The sequence below is a fragment of the Oncorhynchus nerka genome, linkage group LG10, assembly GCF_034236695.1.
Source record: "Oncorhynchus nerka isolate Pitt River linkage group LG10, Oner_Uvic_2.0, whole genome shotgun sequence".
NCBI classification, from domain to species: Eukaryota; Metazoa; Chordata; class Actinopteri; order Salmoniformes; family Salmonidae; genus Oncorhynchus; species Oncorhynchus nerka.
Window position 1 is genome coordinate 43,163,559 of NC_088405.1, and position 19,169 is coordinate 43,182,727.

The window sequence follows — 19,169 nt, forward strand, 5'->3', positions numbered from 1 at the left end:
GATTTTCCATGGGACTCGAGTCTAGGCTTTGGCTGGGGCACTCAAGGACTTCTTGGTCTGAAGCCAGAACTTTGAATTCAGGCTGTAACACAACAAAAAAGTGGAATAAGGGTATAAGAACACTTTCTCAAGGCACTGTACATCCAATAGTCATGGTTCGCCACAGTCTCACACACTGAAATCATTTTTGTAAGGACCTGTAATTGGATTCCTTGCCAGGTAAACCGGTTGTGTGTGTGTGTGTGTGTGTGTGTGTGTGTGTGTGTGTGTGTGTGTGTGTGTGTGTGTGTGCGCACATGATTGGGTGGGTCCGTGGGTGCATGTGCATATGTGTTATTGAGTATGGGTATGCATTGTTACTTTAAGCTCATATGACCTGAACAGTTGTCAGGTGATGTACTTATAATGCCCTACATACATTGTTGATGGTAGTAAAAGTGCCAGTAGACTCGCTTGTCTGTCTGTCTGCATGCATGCCATTTGTGCATTATCAGACCCACTTAGTGTGTGAACAGTGTTGCGAAAGTAGCATACATAGAATAATAGAGAAGCTAACTACATGTTCTGGTAGCTTTATGCTGGTTGAGCTTATTTTAAAGCTATGAAGGTAATTAAATATAATTCATTCATTTGATCGTCATGTGTAGCTTTTACAGTAATTATGACATCCTATGCCAAGGTTTGCTTGCTGGCAATGGAGTAGGGGTAGAGGTCATTTCTAGGGCTACATGACTAGGGTTATGGATTAAGGGTTGTTTCTGGTCGGAGCCACTGTCACACTGAAGGTTCAAGCCATGGAAGAGATACATCAAGCTGAAGTTTATGACTGTAGCTACCCCTGCTGGTTGCCACTTAAGCAATAAGGCCCGAGGGGGTGTGGTATGTGGCCAATATACCACGGCTAAGGGCTGTTCTTAGGCACGATGCGACGCGTCATATAACTGGTAAGCAACATAATTAGAGCTGTAAAAATACATGTTTTGTCATACCCGTGATATACCCAGGCTATCGGCCAATCAGAATTGAGGGCTCAAACGACCCAGGTTATAATGGGAATTATAAACTGGGTGATTAAAGCTTGAATGCTGATTGGCTGACAACTGTGGAATATCAGACCGTATACCACGGGTATGACAAAACATTTATTTTTACTGCTAATTACATTGGTAACCAGTTTATAATAGCAATAAGACACCTCGGGGGTTTGTGATATATGGCCAATATACCACAGCTAAGGGCCATATATATATGTATATATATCATTGATTTAATAAAGCCACATACAAAGATGGTCTCTTTTTTGTTTTCTTGAGTAAGGCAGCTCCAAAATGCAGGTGTTTCAGCCTAGCTCAGTGTTTTCTGTGGTGGTGGGGCTTGCCAGCAGAAAATACGGAGCGTTGCGCCGTGATTGGCTCAGTGTTCTGTCACTCATGGGGACACTATGTCACTGCCAAGTCTAAGTTTAGAGCTAGAAAATTCTTGCCCCTTGGGTGCTGCCATAGAGTTACACTAGAAGTGCCCATCCTGAAGGCTCAAGGTCATTGGCCACAGATAAAATTATGTCAAATCACGTTATATGTACAGTAGCTTTGATTGGACTGATCATGTAAACATCATACTTTCACAATCTTAGCTAGCAGTCATCATCATGAAATCAAGTCAACAATCTACTGGCAAATCATTTTTAATCCTTGTCATATGAAGAGAAATAATGAAGAGAAATTATAGATAAAATGTACAGGTGCTCATCGGCAATTGGACTTAAACATTACACAACAAATCGCAAATTCAACAATGAGTGGTTTGGAAGGAATCAGTGACAGTGGCTAACTGCAAGCATTGCAAAACAATCACTAGCCTGCTATTCAGTGGAATGGCTGTGTGGTCCCAGATCTGGGATTAAGGGGCTCTTTTTAAAATTATAAACATTTTAACATTGGCCATGCTGTCAATGAAGCACGATTTGTGCCCGCTCGTGAAAACTTGACTTCAGTGAGTTCAAGGTAAACGGGATAGTCGGAAATAAACAAGCTCCGAATGGGAAAATACGTTTTGAACGATAATCCAACTCGGAATTGTAAATCTGGCCTCTTTTTAGAGCTACGACCTGAAGACCAATGACCAATGACGTTTTTTTTCAGAGTTCTCAGTTGTTTTAAAAGCACCATAAATCCAGAGAATTCCAGACTTTGAATTTGCCCCACGAAGGACCGCCGTGCCACCTTCCTGTTCAAGTGAGCACAGCACAACAAGATAGAGTCCAAAAATGTATTCTATACTGCTGCATAAATTATGTAATATCCCAGGGAGATATGTATACTGTAGCTAAGAAAGTAATACTAAATGTATGTTGTGTAGTAAGATGTTAGTAGCCCATGTGCATCACCCTAATAATTTGGTCTGTTTACCCCTCAATTTCGCTTACTGTTCTGACTTGGTGGTGCACATGCAGCCTATAACCTATAACCTTAGAGAAATGTAATCATCAAATATTTTAAGAGCTTTCATTGTCTGCTTAAATGCCCCCTTTATTTATCCTACGGTCCTGACTTGGTGTACAGGGAGAACACTGTAAGAATGGCCCATGTTCTGAATTCTGTCGTCGATTTCAAAAGTGCTAAACAAATAGTTATATTGACTACGTCGGTCCTAGCTCGCTCATTAATATCTTAATCGAAATTACAGATTGCGTTTTATCCGATTGTCGTCCCCTACGTTATTGCAGTTTCCATAGACCACCACCAGAGGGGGAGAGAGCTACTCAGATTCACTGGCTACTCTGTCAGGATGACTTATCAATAGTGCTTAGACATTTAACTGAAATTTCTGTAATTTTTCTGTTTTTAAACAACTATTTTACCAACTTCAGTTCAATCATATGATTTCCATTTTGTTATTTTTTCTTCTGTGAGTTCAATGCGCACATCGCACAGTTTCTCTAGAGATAAATCGGATCAAGCCTGAACTGTGCGATGTTATAGGAAGTTGTAGTTTCTAACAGGCTAATATTCGACATAGTTTAGCTCATAAAACGTGGTAATTAACTACAATGAGCATAATCCGTTGCGCATCTACTTTACCTGTATGTGTTTCTTTTATTACTGCTATGGAACAGAGAAGAATGCGCTATCGTGAGGTGATATAGAAAGCAGCGGTTGCTTCCCGAGGTATCTCTACCTGAAAATACACAATCTAAGTGATTGATAGTTGGTATTTAGCGTTCATAAAAGTATGCATTATTTACTTTGAAGAACTACAAAATAGTGATTTTGTCAGACAGCATAGGCAGCAGTTCTATAGAGATGAGATGATGACTTGGAATGAAATAATAGTCATCAAATAAAACAAATTAAATATACAACAACTCACATAATTTATTCACATTTCTTTACTTCAATAAAATATGGTTAATAAGTGATAAGGAGTATAATGGGCAGTTACTACAATCATGGGACTTTATTGTGTTATTCTGTGTTGTTACAGCATTCAACCCACATAACGCAAAGTGTATTTAATGTTGTTGTTTTTCACTGAAGTTGATAACGGTCTAAATTTCGTTCAATCAAACTGACAGCGAACAGGCCTCAAAAAGCACTAGTCGCTCAGCATTATTTATCAGCGGCCCAGAGAACAGAATCTCAGAAGTAAAATTTATTTCAGACAGTGGTTGAAGTGGACTGAAATGGGTGCCGGCACTCGTTTTGGGTGCCAGTACTGTGCGAATATTTTTTATCTGCCGATAATCAAGCAGTAGATAATTTAAGGTGCCAGTACTCAGTACCGGTGTGTTCCAGCCCAAATCAGGCACTTGTATCACATTTAGATTTTTCTTGCTCTCAGTTTGGAATCTTTAGTATTGTCATGCCCTGACCTGAGAGAGCCTTTTTATGTCTCTATTTTGGTTTGGTCAGGGTGTGATTTGGGTGGGCATTCTATGTTTTGTTTTCTATGTTTCTTTATTTCTATGTTTTGGCCGGGTATGGTTCTCAATCAGGGACAGCTGTCTATCGTTGTCTCTGATTGGGAATCATACTTAGGTAGCCCTTTTTTTTCCCTCCTTTCAGTGTGGGTAGTTATTTTTGTTAGTGGCACTATAGCACTGTACGCTTCATGGTTGGTTCTTTGTTTGTTGGTGACATTTTAAATGAAAAGGAAAATGTACGCTCACAATGCCGCGCTTTGGTCCACCTCTTTCGACGGCCGTGACATTCCTAAAATATATTATATATAGATCTTGATGCATTAAATATGCAAACATGAAATGTGAAGTTCATGTCTATTGTCTACTTAAACCTGTAAACCTGTAAACCATTTCTCAGCCGCGTAGCCACCGCTTTAAATTCCTACCATTTCAACGTGCAGCCACCACTCCACGTTTTTATGGTCTCTGTTGTCTAACCATTCGTGACGTCAGGTTTACCGTCATCCTACTTGGTCTGATGTGAATTTCGTCACGAGTTTTTTTTTACTTGACTATGCCCAGGTTTATACTAAAATCACATTTTATCTTCTCACAAATAGTTTCATATTTAATCATATAAGTTTTACAACATTTAGATATAACTCTGACATATATTGTGAAAGCTCTTAAAGTTACAATGTTTACATTACAATGTCTTTCATGATATCACAAAACAAATGTTGGACATGATTATTTTTTAAATAGCCACAAACCATTCCAAATGTTTAGATAACAGAAATATTGTTTCCTTATCCAGTCTTGGATGTTACTGTACTCCAAAATCTCTCTGTTGTAACAAAGGGATTTTCAACTTCCATTTCTGCAGAGTGGGAGAGAGTTCCTGCAAGGTATTAAACTACCTGGCAGTTAAGTCATAAAACTCTGGTGGGAGAGAGGGGGGGAGCTGATCTGGCAGCTATGATCCTCACTCAAGAGGGAAAGTCATGACACGGTCCTCATGAGAGCCAGTTTCATCATAGCGCTTGATGGTTTTTGAAACTGCAATTGAAGAAACTTTCAAAGTTCTTGAAAATGTCCATGTTGACTGACCTTCATGTCTTAAAGTAATGATGCACTGGGATGGAGACTGAGAGAATTACTGTGCTTGGTGGGCCGGGACCTCCAAGGTCTCAGTGATGGTGGGGAGGTAGGGCCAGAAGCAGCCATCTATGCTTCATATTACAGAGGAGAGACAGGAGGGTTAGAGATCTGTGTGTTGTGTTTGTAAGACAATTACTAAATTAGAGGAATGATAGTATCAATGAGTCGCGAGGACTCACGTGTGTCTTTTTCCTTACCACTACCATTACCATTCTATATTCCAACATCTACGTATGTTGGAAAACCCACATGGATAGTAGGATCTATGGAATTTTCTATGGTGAATTTTCTCTGAGACTGACAGACCTGTAGCTGGTCCGAAGAGCAAGTGTGTGACCGGCCACACGACCGTGTGTGATTGAGTGAGAGAATGAGTAGAGCATAAGGCAGCACGTTTTATACAGACACACCGTGTGTGTGTGTGTGTGTGTGTGTGTAGGAGGAGCAAGCACTGGTCGTCGAGGGGTTGTTGAATATCTACTGGGGTCTGCGGCGACCAATCAGACTGCAGATGCACGACGACAACGAGAGACTCCACTATGGAGGAGTCAACAGGTACACACACACACACACAAATGCACTAAGCCTATGTGAGTGCCAATCAGTTATGTCAATAATTTGTGTTTGTAGGAATGAGAGAACCCAGGTTCTTCAAAAGCAGACAGAATCTAACAACAACATACTCGACAGAACTACTGACCCTGCCTTGACCAGTAAGTACACACACACAGACATTTACATTTTAGTAATTTAGCAGATGCTCTTATTCAGAGCGACTTACAGTTAGTGCATTCATCTTAAGATACACTTTATACAAAAGTATGTGGACACAGCTTCAAATGTGTGGATTCCGCTCTGGAGTGATGAATCACTCATCACCATCTGGCAGTCCGACGAACGAATCTGGGTTTGGCGGATGCCAGGAGAATGCTACCTGCCCAAATGCATAGTGCCAACTGTAAAGTTTGGTGGAGGACGAATAATGGTCTGGGGCTGTTTTTCATGGTTCGGGCTAGGCGCCTTATTTCCAGTGATGGGAAATCTCAATGCTACAGCATACAATTACATTCTAGACGCTTCTGTGCTTCCAACTTTGTGGCAACAGTTTGGAGAAGGCCCTTTCCTGTTTCAGCATGACAATGCCCCCATAAACAAAGTGAGGTCCATACAGAAATGGTTTGTTGAGATCAGTGTTGAAGAACATGACTGGCCTGCACAGAACCCTGACCTCAACCCCATGGAACACCTTTGGGATGAATTGGAACACTGTCTGCGAGCCAGGCCTAATTGCCCAACATCAGTTCCCGGCCTTGCTGGTGCTCTTGTGGCTGAATGGAAGCAAGTCCCCGCAGCAATGTTCCAACATCTAGTGGAAAGCCTTCCCAGAAAAGTGGAGGCTGTTATAGCAACAAAGAAGGACCAACTCCATATTAATGCCCATGATTTTGGAATGAGATGTTCGACTAGCAGGTGTCCACATACTTTTGTTCACGTAATGTAGCTAAGTTAGACAACCACATATCACGGTCATAAGTACGTTTGTCCTCCATAAGTAGTTATCAGCAGTCAGAGCAACAACAACTACAATAAGTCAACAGTGAGTCTTTTTTTGTGTGGGGTGGGTGGGGAGGTCAGTGTGAGAAGGGGGTATGGGGGGGTTGCTGTGGGATTATTTAAGATACTCTTTGAAGAGGTAGGGTTTCAGTTGTTTTCAGAAGATGGGCAGGGACTCTGGTGTCCTAGCTTCAGGGGGAAGCTGGTTCCACCATTTGGGTGCCCGGACAGAAAAGAGCTTGGACTGGGCAGAGCGGAGCGGGAGCTGACGCCCCGCTGGGGTGGGAGGGCCAAGAGACCAGAGGTGGCAGAACAGAGTGATCGGGTTGGGGTGTAGGTTTTGAGCATAGCCTGATGGTAGGGAGGGACAGCTCCTCTTGCCGCACCATAGGCAAGTATCATGGTCTTGTAGGGGATGCGAGCTTTGACTGGAAGCCAGTGGAATGTGCGGAGGTGCGTGTGACATGGGAGAACTTTGGAAGGTTGAACACTTGTCCTGAAGCCACTGCTGCATTGTTTTGGTTGTGTGCTTAGTGTCGTTGTCCTGTTGGAAGGTGAACCTTCACCCCAGTCTGGGATCCTGAGAGATCTGGAGCAGCTTTTCCTCAAGGATCTCTCTGTACTTTGCTCCGTTCATCTTTCCCTCGATCCTGACTAGTCTCCCAGTCCCTACCGCTGAAAAACATCCCCAAAGCATGATGCCGCCACCACCATGCTTCACCGTAGGGATTGTGCCAGGTTTCTTTCAGACGTGACGCTTGGCATTCAGGCAAAAGAGTTTAATCTTGGTTTCATCAGACCAGAGAATATTGTTTTTCATGGTCTGAGAGTCATAGGTGGCTTTTGGCAAACTCCAAGTGTGCTGGCATGTGCCTTTTACTGAGGAGTGGCTTCCGTCTGACCACAAGGCATGATTGGTGGAGGGCTGCAGAGATGATTGTCCTTCTGAAAGTTTCTCCCATCTCCACAGAGGAACTCTAGAGCTCTGTCAGAGTGACCATTGGGTTCTTGGTCACCTCCATAACCAAGGCCCTTCTCCCCAAATTGCTCAGTTTGGACGGGCGACCAGGTCTAGGAAGAGTCGTGGTGGTTCCAAACTTCTTCCATTTAAGAATGATGGCGTCCACTGTGTTCTTGGGGACCTGCAGAAATGTTTTGTTACCCTTGCCCAGATCTGTCCCAGAGCTCTACGGACAATTCCTTCAACCTCATGGCTTGGGTTTTGCTCGGACATGGGCTGTCAACTGTGAGACTTTATACTGTATAGGTAAATAGGCAGCACCTGATCTTAATTTGGAGTCTCATAGCAAAGGGTCTGAATACTTATGTAAATACGGTATTTCTGTTATTTAAAAAAAAAAATGTTGCAAACATTTCTAAAAACCTGTTTTGCTTTGTCATTATAGGGTATTGTGTGTAGATTGTTGTGGTAAAAACATTTATTTATCAAGTTTAGAATAAGGCTGTAACGTAACAATTTGGAAATAGTCAAGGGGTCGGAATACTTTCCGAAGGTCCTGTACATACAGTGCCTTGCAAAAGTATTCGGCCCCCTTGAACTTTGCGACCTTTTGCCACATTTCAGGCTTCAAACATAAAGATATAAAACTGTATTTTTTTGTGAAGAATCAACAACAAGTGGGACACAATCATGAAGTGGAACGACATTTATTGGATATTTCAAACTTTTTTAACAAATCAAAAACTGAAAAATTGGGCGTGCAAAATTATTCTGCCCCCTTAAGTTAATACTTTGTAGCGCCACCTTTTGCTGCGATTACAGCTGTAAGTTGCTTGGGGTATGTCTCTATCAGTTTTGCACACCTGCACATTCAGGTCTGGACTTTGACTTGGCCATTCTAACACCTGGATATGTTTTATTTTTGAACCATTCCATTGTAGATTTTGCTTTATGTTTCGATCATTGTCTTGTTGGAAGACAAATCTCCGTCCCAGTCTCAGGTCTTTTGCAGACTCCATCAGGTTTTCTTCCAGAATGGTCTTGTATTTGGCTCCATCCATCTTCCCATCAATTTTAACCATCTTCCCTGTCCCTGCTGAAGAAAAGCAGGCCCAAACCATGATGCTGCCACCACCATGTTTGACAGTGGGGATGGTGTGTTCAGGGTGATGCGCTGTGTTGCTTTTACGCCAAACATAACGTTTTGCATTGTTGCCAAAAAGTTCAATTTTGGTTTCATCTGACCAGAGCACCTTCTTCCACATGTTTGGTGTGTCTCCCAGGTGGCTTGTGGCAAACTTTAAACAACACTTTTTATGGATATCTTTAAGAAATGGCTTTCTTCTTGCCACTCTTCCATAAAGGCCAGATTTGTGCAATATACGACTGATTGTTGTCCTATGGACAGAGTCTCCCACCTCAGCTGTAGATCTCTGCAGTTCATCCAGAGTGATCATGGGCCTCTTGGCTGCATCTCTGATCAGTCTTCTCCTTGTATGAGCTGAAAGTTTAGAGGGACGGCCAGGTCTTGGTAGATTTGCAGTGGTCTGATACTCCTTCCATTTCAATATTATCGCTTGCACAGTGCTCCTTGGGATGTTTAAAGCTTGGGAAATCTTTTTGTATCCAAATGCGGCTTTAAACTTCTTCACAACAGTATCTCGGACCTGCCTGGTGTGTTCCTTGTTCTTCATGATGCTCTCTGAGCTTTTAACGGACCTCTGAGACTATCACAGTGCAGGTGCATTTATACGGAGACTTGATTACACACAGGTGGATCCTCACTGAACTTCTGGAGAGAGTTTGCTGCACTGGAAGTAAAGGGGCTGAATAATTTTGCACGTCCAATTTTTCAGTTTTTGAGTTGTTAAAAAAGTTTGAAATATCCAATAAATGTCGTTCCACTTCATCATTGTGTCCCACTTGTTGTTGATTCTTCACAAAAAATACAGTTTTATATCTTTATGTTTGAAGCCTGAAATGTGGCAAAAGGTCGCAAAGTTCAAGGGGGCCGAATACTTTCGCAAGGCACTGTATCTATAAATACACTAAAAGTATTATGGCCTGTACACACACTGTATAAGCATTACTTTTGAGTTGTAGTATGGGGGGGGGGTGATGAGGGTAAGGAGGAGGAGCAGAAGGAAGAGGAAGTTCTAATTCTTTGTTCTCTCCCTCAGGTAGTCTGGAGGAGGATGATGAGGAGGTCCCCCAGCTGCTGCGAACCAGGAGTGATGCCTCCTTCATGGGGGTCACCAGAAGGTCAAAGACACACTCACACTCCGACCTGCAGCACTTACGCTCACACAGATTCTCCATCAATGGACACTTCTATAACCACAAGGTAACACATGCATACAGTATGTACACACACACACACACACATAGCTGTGCTTACTGGTGACTCCAAAGTTTTATATGCCCTTTTTCAGAAAATATCTGAAAACCTACCTCTTCAAAAAGTATCTTGATTAATCCCACGAACACTCGCACTTGTCTTTTCTTACTATAGCACTGACTTTACTGATATCTGCTTTATTTATGCATTTTTTTTTTTTACTTACTATGACTGTGATACGTGGAGGTCTCACCTAGTTGCCTTTAGGTGAATGCACTAACTGCACACACTTCTCTCTGGATAAGAGGCTGCTAAATTACTGAAATGTAAATGTAAATTATATTGTTCCTCAAAGATCCGTTTTGGGCCCACTGCCCTTTTCACTGTATATATTTGTGTGTGTGTGTGTGTGTGTGTGTGCGTGTGCGTGTGCGTGTGCGCGTGTGCGTGTGCGTGTGTGTGTGTGCGTGTGCGCGTGTGTGTGTGCGCACTCGTGCATGTGTTCTCGCCAGACATCAGTATTTACTCCAGCGTTCGGGTCGGTCACTAACGTCCGAGTCAACAGCTCCATGACAACACTACAGGTCCTCAACCTGCTGCTACAAAAGTTCAGAGTGAGTTATACACACACATTTTAGCACACACTCACACAATACACACACACTAGTTTCTCAGATGTGATTGTCATGTTTCTGACTCTCTGTGTCTCCAGGTGGAGAATAAATCAGATGAGTTTGTTCTCTACATGGTCCATGAGTCTGGTGGTAAGTGACCACATCTCGTTCCTTTGTGCCGTGTGTGTGTGTTTATGCTTGGGTATGTATGGAATAGTATATTTATGTGTGTGTGTGTGTGTGTGTGTTGCAGAAAGAACCCCATTGAAGGACAGTGCGTATCCTCTGGTGTACCGTGTGCTTCATGGACCCTGTGAGAAGATCTCCAAAATCTTTATTATGGAGACGGATCTTGGGGAGGAGGTCACACATGACGTGAGCCTGCACTCTCTCTCTCTCTTTCATACTGTATGTGTATTCTAAGAGGTTGGTCCTCCATGTTGTGGTGGCCCTCCAAATACAGACCCATAGCGATATCCCAGTGACATAATCAGTGGTATTTGATCTAATGGAATGCTGATGATAGACTTCCCTGTTAGGACTGTATTAACAATTGGGGCAGTGGCTGTTTAATTGCAGACTGTAATTGCAGCTGCTACATTATTGTTGACAGTGAATATATCCTTCTGTTCAGCGTAATGTTAGGCTCAAATTGAAATACTTTTATTGTTGTTTTTCCAATACAGCTGTGTCATCATAGTTATGTGGGTGCGTTGTATTTATCTTCAGCTTAATGGGACTCTGGTGCACTGTGTGGACTTGCAAGTAAACATGTAGTAGCTCTTTCCTGCAATCAAATGCCCTAGTGGCCTCATAGGTGGAATGTTATTCATATTTTTCATAATTTGATAATTAATCAACCTTATTTCAAAAACCAGAAAGTCTGTTGTTATTATTTCAGAAACTCCGGTGTTTCTATGTCAAGCGGTTTTGTTATATTTCAGTCTTCTGTGATGTAAACTCAGCAAAAAAAGAAGCGTCTTCTCACTGTCAACTGCATTTATTTTCAGCAAACGTAACGTGTAAATATTTGTATGAACATAACAAGATTCAAAAACTGAGACAAAAACTGAACAAGTTCCACAGACATGTGACTAACAGTCACTAATGTGTCCCTGAACAAAGGGGGGGGTCAAATTCAAAAGTAGTAGTCAGTATCTGGTGTGGCCACCAGCTGCATTAAGTACTACAGTGCATCTCCTCCTCATGGACTGCACAAGATTTTTAACATCTCACAGTTCTTGCTGTGAGATGTTACCCCACTCTTCCACCAAGGCACCTGCAACCCTGACATTTCTATGGGGGGAATGGCCTTAGCCCTCACCCTCCGATCCAACAGGTCCCAGATGTGCTAAATGAGATTGAGATCCGGGCTCTTCGCTGGCCATGGCGGAACACTGACATTCCTGTCTTGCAGGAAATCACGCACAGAACGAGCAGTATGGCTGGTGGCATTGTCATGCTTGAGGGTCATTTCAGGATGAGCCTGCAGGAAGGGTACCACATGAGAGAGGAGGATGTCTTCCCTGTATCGCACAGCTTTGAGATTGCCTGCAATGACAACACGCTCAGTCCGATGATGCTGTGACACATTGCCCCAGACCATGACGGACCCTCCACCTTCAAATCGATCCCGCTCCAGAGTACAGGCCTCGGTGTAACGCTCATTCTTTCGACGATTCTTCCAGCCTCTCTCAGCCTATTACGGACAGTCTGAGCACTGATGGAGTGATTGTGCATTCCCGGTGTAACTCGGGCAGTTGTTGTTACCATCCTGTACCTGTCCCTCAGGTGTGATGTTCGGATGTACCGATCCTGTGCAGCTGTTGTTACATGTGGTCTGCCACTGCGAGGGCGATCAGCTGTCCGTCCCGTCTCCCAGTAGCGCTGTCTTAGGCGTCTCACAGTACGGACATTGCAATTTATTTTGGTGTTTCTCAGAGTTTTTCAGAGAAAGGCCTCTTTAGAGTGTCCTAAGTTTTCATAACTGTGACCTTAATTGCCTACTGTCTGTAAGCTGTTAGTGTCTTAACGACCGTTCCACAGGTGCATGTTCATTAATTTATGGGTCATTGAACAAGCATGGGAAACAGTGTTTCAACCCTTTACAATGAAAATCTGTGAAGTTATTTGGATTTTTATTAATTATCTTTGAAAGACAGGGTCCTGCTTAGTTTATATAAAGTGTAATTTTGGGATGCGAACTCAAAATGTAATACATTTTAACTCTATATCTGACAGATCTGTCATCATATAAACATATTTGATAAATGTTTATTTGCAAGTACATAGTATGCAAGAGTCCAACCATTCTACTCTCGTTTTGGCTTCTTCTACTCACGTGTAAAAAATAAATGATAGGCCTACTTTATGTTATGAGAAAATATTGCAGGTGTTATATGACAATACTTCTGTTTCTCCCCAGGTGGCTCAGTACATTAATTTTGAGATGCCAGTCCTGGATAGCTTTGTAGAGAAACTGAAAGAGGAAGAGGAGAGAGAGATTTCTAAACTGACCAGAAAGTAAGTATGTCGCTCTTCACAACAAACAAATTTACTGAAGGGTTTGGGTGGTTTTTACGTGTTTTTAGTGTTCTTGAGCAACATTTCCTCTCGCAAAACAATTCTGAGCTGTGCAAAAAGTACTGTACAACACAATTTATGTTTGAACTTTCACTCAAAGGAAGTAAACTTTGCAGAACGTGACACAATGGCTAGCTGCAGTATTCAGAACTTGCCTTGGATAATGTGCTGTGCCATTGATACAGTTAGTTTGGTGAGAGGAAGATGTCTTGTAAGAGTTGAATGTTCATCTTGTCATTATTGTACTGCTGTATATTGTTTCTATGGTCTGTCTATGGTTTGTCTTTTAGTGTGTTATTTCTGTAAACATTGTGCTGAATAGAATGACTTTCACCCACCAACAAAATGTAATGTCCTACTGAACAACATTACTCTGTGTTGACAGGACACCTTAAGGAGGATATAAACTACAAAACACACACACACACACACACACACACACACACACACACACACCATATCTGTGGTTCAGTTTGTAGGGCATGGCACTTGCAATGCAGGGTTGTGGGTTCGTTTCCCGAGGGAGACCAGTATGAAAAATGTCTCCACTCACTAATGTAGGTGGCTTTGGATAAGAGCATCTGCTAAATTACTTAAATGCTTATGTAATCCTGTCTGTAGCTTCAGTCAATCAAATGTATTTATAAAGCCAATCAATACAATTTATTTATAAAGCCCTTTTTAAATCAGCAGATGTCACAAAGTGCTTATACAGAAACCCAGCTTAAAACCCCAAAGAGCAAGCTAGGAAAAACTCCCTTGAAAGGTTGGAACATAGGAAGAAACATAGAGAGGAACCCGGCTCTGAGGGGTGGCCAGTCCTCTTCTCACTGTGCCGGTGGAGATTATAAGAGTACATAGCCATTAAGGCTAGATCGTTCTTCAAGACACTTCTGCGGGCAGGCCTTTCTAATCGACCTGGAAGGATGCCTGGTTGTTCTTTAAAAGTGCTTTCCTCATCAATTTAAATAAGCATGCCCCTTTCAAAAAATTTAGAACTAAGAACAGATATAGCCCTTCATTCCAGACTTGACTGCCCTTGACCAGCAAAAAAACACCTTATGGCGAACTGCACTAACAGAAAGTCAGGAACGAATACACACAGTCAGGAAAGCAAAGGCTAGCTTTTTTAAACAGAAATGTGCATCCCCTTCAGCACTAATTCCAAAAAGTTTAGGGAAACTGTAAAGTCCAGCTGCTCACTGCACCGAGACTAGGAAACACTGTCACCACTGATAAATCCACAATATTTCAATTAGCATTTCTCTACGGCTGGCCATGCTTGCCACCTGGCTACCCCAACCCCGGCCAACAGTTCTGCACACCCCACAGCAACTGGCCCAAGCCCCACCGGCATCTCCTTCACCCAAATCCAGACAGCTGATGTTCTGAAAGAGCTGCAAAATCTGGATCCCTACAAATCAGCTGGGCAAGACAATCTGGACCCTCTCTTCCTAAAATGATCTGCTGCCATTGTTGCAACCCCTATTACTAGTCTGTTTAACCTCTCTTTCGTATCGTCTGAGATTCCTAAAGATTGGAAAGCGGCCGCGGTCACCCCCCTCTTCAAAGGGGGAGACAGTCTAGACCCAAACTGTTACAGTTTGCCCTGCCTTTCTAACATCTTCAAAAGTCAAGTTAACAAACAGATCACCAACCATTTCGAATCCCACCATACCTTCTCCGCTATGCAATCTGGTTTCCGAGCTGGTCATGGGTGCAGCTCAGCCACGCTCAAGGTCCTAAACAATATCATAACCGCCATCGATAAAAGACAGTACTGTGGAGCCGTCTTCATCGACCTGGCCAAGGCTTTCGACTCTGTCAATCACTGTATTCTTATTGGCAGACTCAACAGCCTTGGTTTCTCTAATGACTGCCTCGCCTGGTTCATTAACTACTTCACAGATAGTTAGTTCAGTGTGTCAAATCGGAGAGCCTGTTGTCCGGACCTCTGGCAGTCTCTATGGGGGTGCCACAGGGTTAAATTCTCGGGACGACTCTTTTCTCTGTATATATCAATGATGTCGCTCTTGCTGCTGGTGATTCTATGATCCACCTCTACACAGACGACACCATTCTGTATACATCTAGCCCTTCTTTGCACACTGTGTTAACAAACCTCCAAACAAGCATAATACAACACTCCTTCCCTGGCCTCCAACTGCTCTTAAATGCAAGTAAAAGGAAATGCATGCTCTTCAACCGATCGCTGCCCGCACCTGCCTGCCCGACTAGTATGACTACTCTGGACGGTTCGGACTTAGAATATGTGGACAACTATAAATACCTTGGTGACTGGTGAGACTGTAAACTCTCCTTCCAGACTCACATTAAGCATCTCCAATCCAAAGTTAAATCTAGAATTGGCTTCCTATTTCACAACACAGCCTCCTTCACTCATGCTGCCAAACTTACCCTCGTAAAACTGACTATCCTACTGATACTTGACTTCAGCGATGTCATTTACAAAATAGCCTCCAACACTCTACTCATCAAATTGGAGGCCATATTCTACCCACCACTGTGACCTCTACCCTCTCGTTGGCTGGTCCTCGCTACATATTCGTCGCTAAACCCACTGGCTCCAGGTCATCTATAAGTCTTTGCTAGGTAGAGCTCCGCCTTATCTCAGCTCACTGGTCACCATAGCACCCACCCGTAGCACGCACTACAGCAGGTATATTTCACTGGTCATCCCCAAAGCCAACACCTCTTTGGCTGCCTTTCCTTCCAGTTCTCTGCTGCCAATGACTGGAACATATTGCAAACAGTCACTAATGTGACTGAAGTTGCTGACTTATATCTCCCTCGCTAACTTTAAGCATCAGCTGTCAGAGAAGTTTACCGATCGATGCAGCTGTACACAGCCCATCTGTAAATAGCCCACCCAACCAACTACCTACCTTATCCCCATATTTGTTTTTGTTTTTCTGCTCTTTTGCACACAAGTATTTCTACTTTCACATCCTCATCTGCGCATATACATATCACTCCAGTGTAAATTGATAAATTGTAATTACTATTTATTGCCTTACCTCCTTACTTCATTTGCACACACTGTATACAGATTTTTCTATTGTGTTATTGACTAAGTTTGTTTATCCCATGTGTAACTCTGTGTCGTTTTTGTCGCACTGCTTTGAAAAAATAAATCTTAAATTATCTTGGCCAGGTCGCAGTTGTAAATGAGAACTTGCTCTCAACTGGCCTACCTGGTTAAATGAAGGTGAAATAAAGAAATACAATAAAACATTTAAAAAAGATGTTCAAACATTCATAGATGACGAACATGGTCAACTAATAATCAGAGTGGTTGTTGAGGGTGCAACAGGTCAGCACCTCCGGAGTAAATGTCAGCTGGCTTTTCATAGCCGAGCATTCAGAGGTTCAGACAGCAGGTGTGGTAAAGAGAGCCAAAGAGGGAGAGAGTCCGGCCATCAGACTGCTGAACAGCCATCCTGTAGTTAGTGCGAGTAGTAAGTAGTATGAGACAAAGATAGACTCACTTACACAAAACACACACAGACACCTACACATGCAGTCTCCGAAGACACACACGCTTACGCCAATACACAAACAGCCAATGCTGCTGTACCATGTATGAGACATTATTTGAATATATTTCACTACTGTACATAATTGCATTTTTGTTTGTTTATACACACTGCATATGTATTATTATTATAAACATTTATTGAACCTTTATTTTTTTAACTAAGCAAGTCAGTTAAGAACAAATTCTTATTTACAATGGCGGCCTACACCGGCCAAATCCAGGTGACGCTGGGCCAATTGTGTCTGTCGCCCTATGGGACTCCCAATCACGGCCTGTTGTGATACAGCCTGGAATTGAACCAGGGTGTCTGTAGTGACGCCACGAGCACTGAGATGCAGTGCCTTTAACCGCTGTGCCACTCAGGGTCCCATATTTATATACTGGATTCTATACCGGATTCTTATTAATATACTGGATTCTTCACATAGCTCATACTAATATTCTACCACTGTATATAATTGCATTTGTGTTACACTGTTTATACACACCGTGTATTTATATACTGGATTCTTGACATTCTCACTGTAATATTTATACTGCTGTACATATCAATCTTAGTAGGTAGTTTTGGTGTATATTCGCATAGATTGCATTTTGGATAACTGGTACAGTGTTATTTGGGTTTTCAACTGGATTTGTCCTGACATTTGTTATTTCTTGAATATTATTTGTGTACTTTTTAAAAATGTTTACTGAACTGTAACACAGGAACTAGTAACACATGCATTTCGCCGCTATAACATCTGCTAAACTCTGTACGCAACCAATAAGCTTTTATTTGTAGATGCCTTTAGGAGAATATAAACATGAAATCAGTTTTTGTCAAAGTGTAATAAGGCCACTACCATTCACCACCATACCGTGTGTGTGTGTCCATAGGTACAGCGCACTGAAGTCCATGATTCTACAGCAGCTGGAGGGCATCACTGACACTACTGTCTGAGTGTGTGTGTGTGTGTTCACAGGACCATTACACTGTTACAGTGAGAGGAAGTCAAGCGGATTGTTTGAGCACTGAGACCTTTCTTCATGTACAACTACAGTTGAACCATAGCATGTATAGCTTTTTCTAGTAATGAAAACTACAGACATGTTGAAAGCTTTCTACCGTAGTGAATGTAATGTAAACAGCAATAAGAATGCAATACTGCCACATCTTGCATCAATGTTTGTCACTTCGCAAATTAACTGTATTCATAGAATTTGTCACTTTTTTGCTACTGTATTGTCTATGATTGAATACTTTCCATTGATCTTGTTGTTTACTATCGTTGGTAAAATACTGATTCCTGTGTGTCTTAGAGGTCAAGGTCTTCTAAAACTGAGCTTTCCTCGAAAGGCAACATTTCTGTCAAGGCCAATTTCTAATTTAGCCACTGTAACAGATTATAAGAGAGCTACAGGGCGTGCAGGCTTTTTTTCCCCAGCTCTGCATGTCTCCAGCACCAGAGTTGGAAACCCTGACCTAAACTTGTGTTCACATAACTATGCTACAGGTTTCTGCAGGGTTAGCAGACCTGTAAGGCCCATACTGTATTTTACCACACAGATAAAACACACACACACACACCTCATTGTTCTCCCACAGAAAGGGGTAGAGTTAAAGCAGAGTTAGTATTGTTCTGAGAGTGAGTGACCTTCTCCACCTGTGTGTGTGTGTGTGAGAGAGTTGGTCACGCCAGTCCTTTATTCTGTTACAGTAGTTGAATCAGAACAGACTGTTTACAGGATGTATGTCTCATCAGAGAGGTTAGAGGTTTTGTTCCATTCTGTTCTAATAAATACTGTAACTCTAATAGGACTTGGACTCCTGCCAACCTCTGTGTGTGTGTGTTAGAGAGAAAGTATTGGCTAGCCCATCAGGGTTATACAGCCGGGGTGTGGGGATAATAAATATTACCACACACACAAACACAAAGCATTTCACTGTATGTAAAAAAAGACAGGAGAGTTTTAGTTTGCAATTATATACAGTTGAAAAAATATGACCATTTGGATTCCCTTTTCGATGGTTCATCACACAAGGGAGACACGTGTGAAAGACAGAAAATAAAAAAGTGTTGTCATATTTAGCAGCGGCAGCTCGAGGAAGCTGCAGGGTTAACTCCAGTGTAGATGACCAGCACCTTTGTTCAACCATCCTTATCTTGTGAGATATCATTCTGTTGCAGATTTCACAGGGCCCCCCTGTTATAGCGGATCTGGTGAAAAAGCACTTCACTGAAAATGACAGTAATGTATTATTACGCTCCATATTGTTATTATGCAATTTAACTGCATTTAGTATTAAACAGTAGTGTGGTCTGGTGCCAAATTAACGTTGTATTTGAAGAATATAATAGAATATAGTGTATAGAAGTATCCACATAGTCACCATATTCAGTGTTTTGGGGAAAGTAGAGTAATCAGAAATCAACCATTTAATTATTGATGACTGCGCGATAGGTCTGACATATTGGAATTATCCTGACCCTATTGACAGTCTGAGAGAGGAATAA

At 42.2% G+C, this 19,169-nt stretch overlaps 1 protein-coding gene across 1 annotated transcript in view; it reads left to right on the forward strand.

The window, feature by feature from the left end:
- The window catches only part of rassf4a (Ras association domain family member 4a), an 83,023-nt gene extending 64,551 nt beyond the window's left edge, over nt 1–18,472 (forward strand). The window contains exons 4-11 of the mRNA XM_029669971.2: nt 5,502–5,617; nt 5,693–5,775; nt 9,758–9,921; nt 10,428–10,529; nt 10,628–10,679; nt 10,783–10,904; nt 12,955–13,052; nt 17,551–18,472. Coding sequence (XP_029525831.1) covers nt 5,502–5,617; nt 5,693–5,775; nt 9,758–9,921; nt 10,428–10,529; nt 10,628–10,679; nt 10,783–10,904; nt 12,955–13,052; nt 17,551–17,614 — 801 coding nt within the window. The 3' untranslated portion in view covers nt 17,615–18,472. The remainder of the gene's footprint in view (nt 1–5,501; nt 5,618–5,692; nt 5,776–9,757; nt 9,922–10,427; nt 10,530–10,627; nt 10,680–10,782; nt 10,905–12,954; nt 13,053–17,550) is intronic.
- The last annotated feature ends 697 nt before the right edge of the window (nt 18,473–19,169 follow it).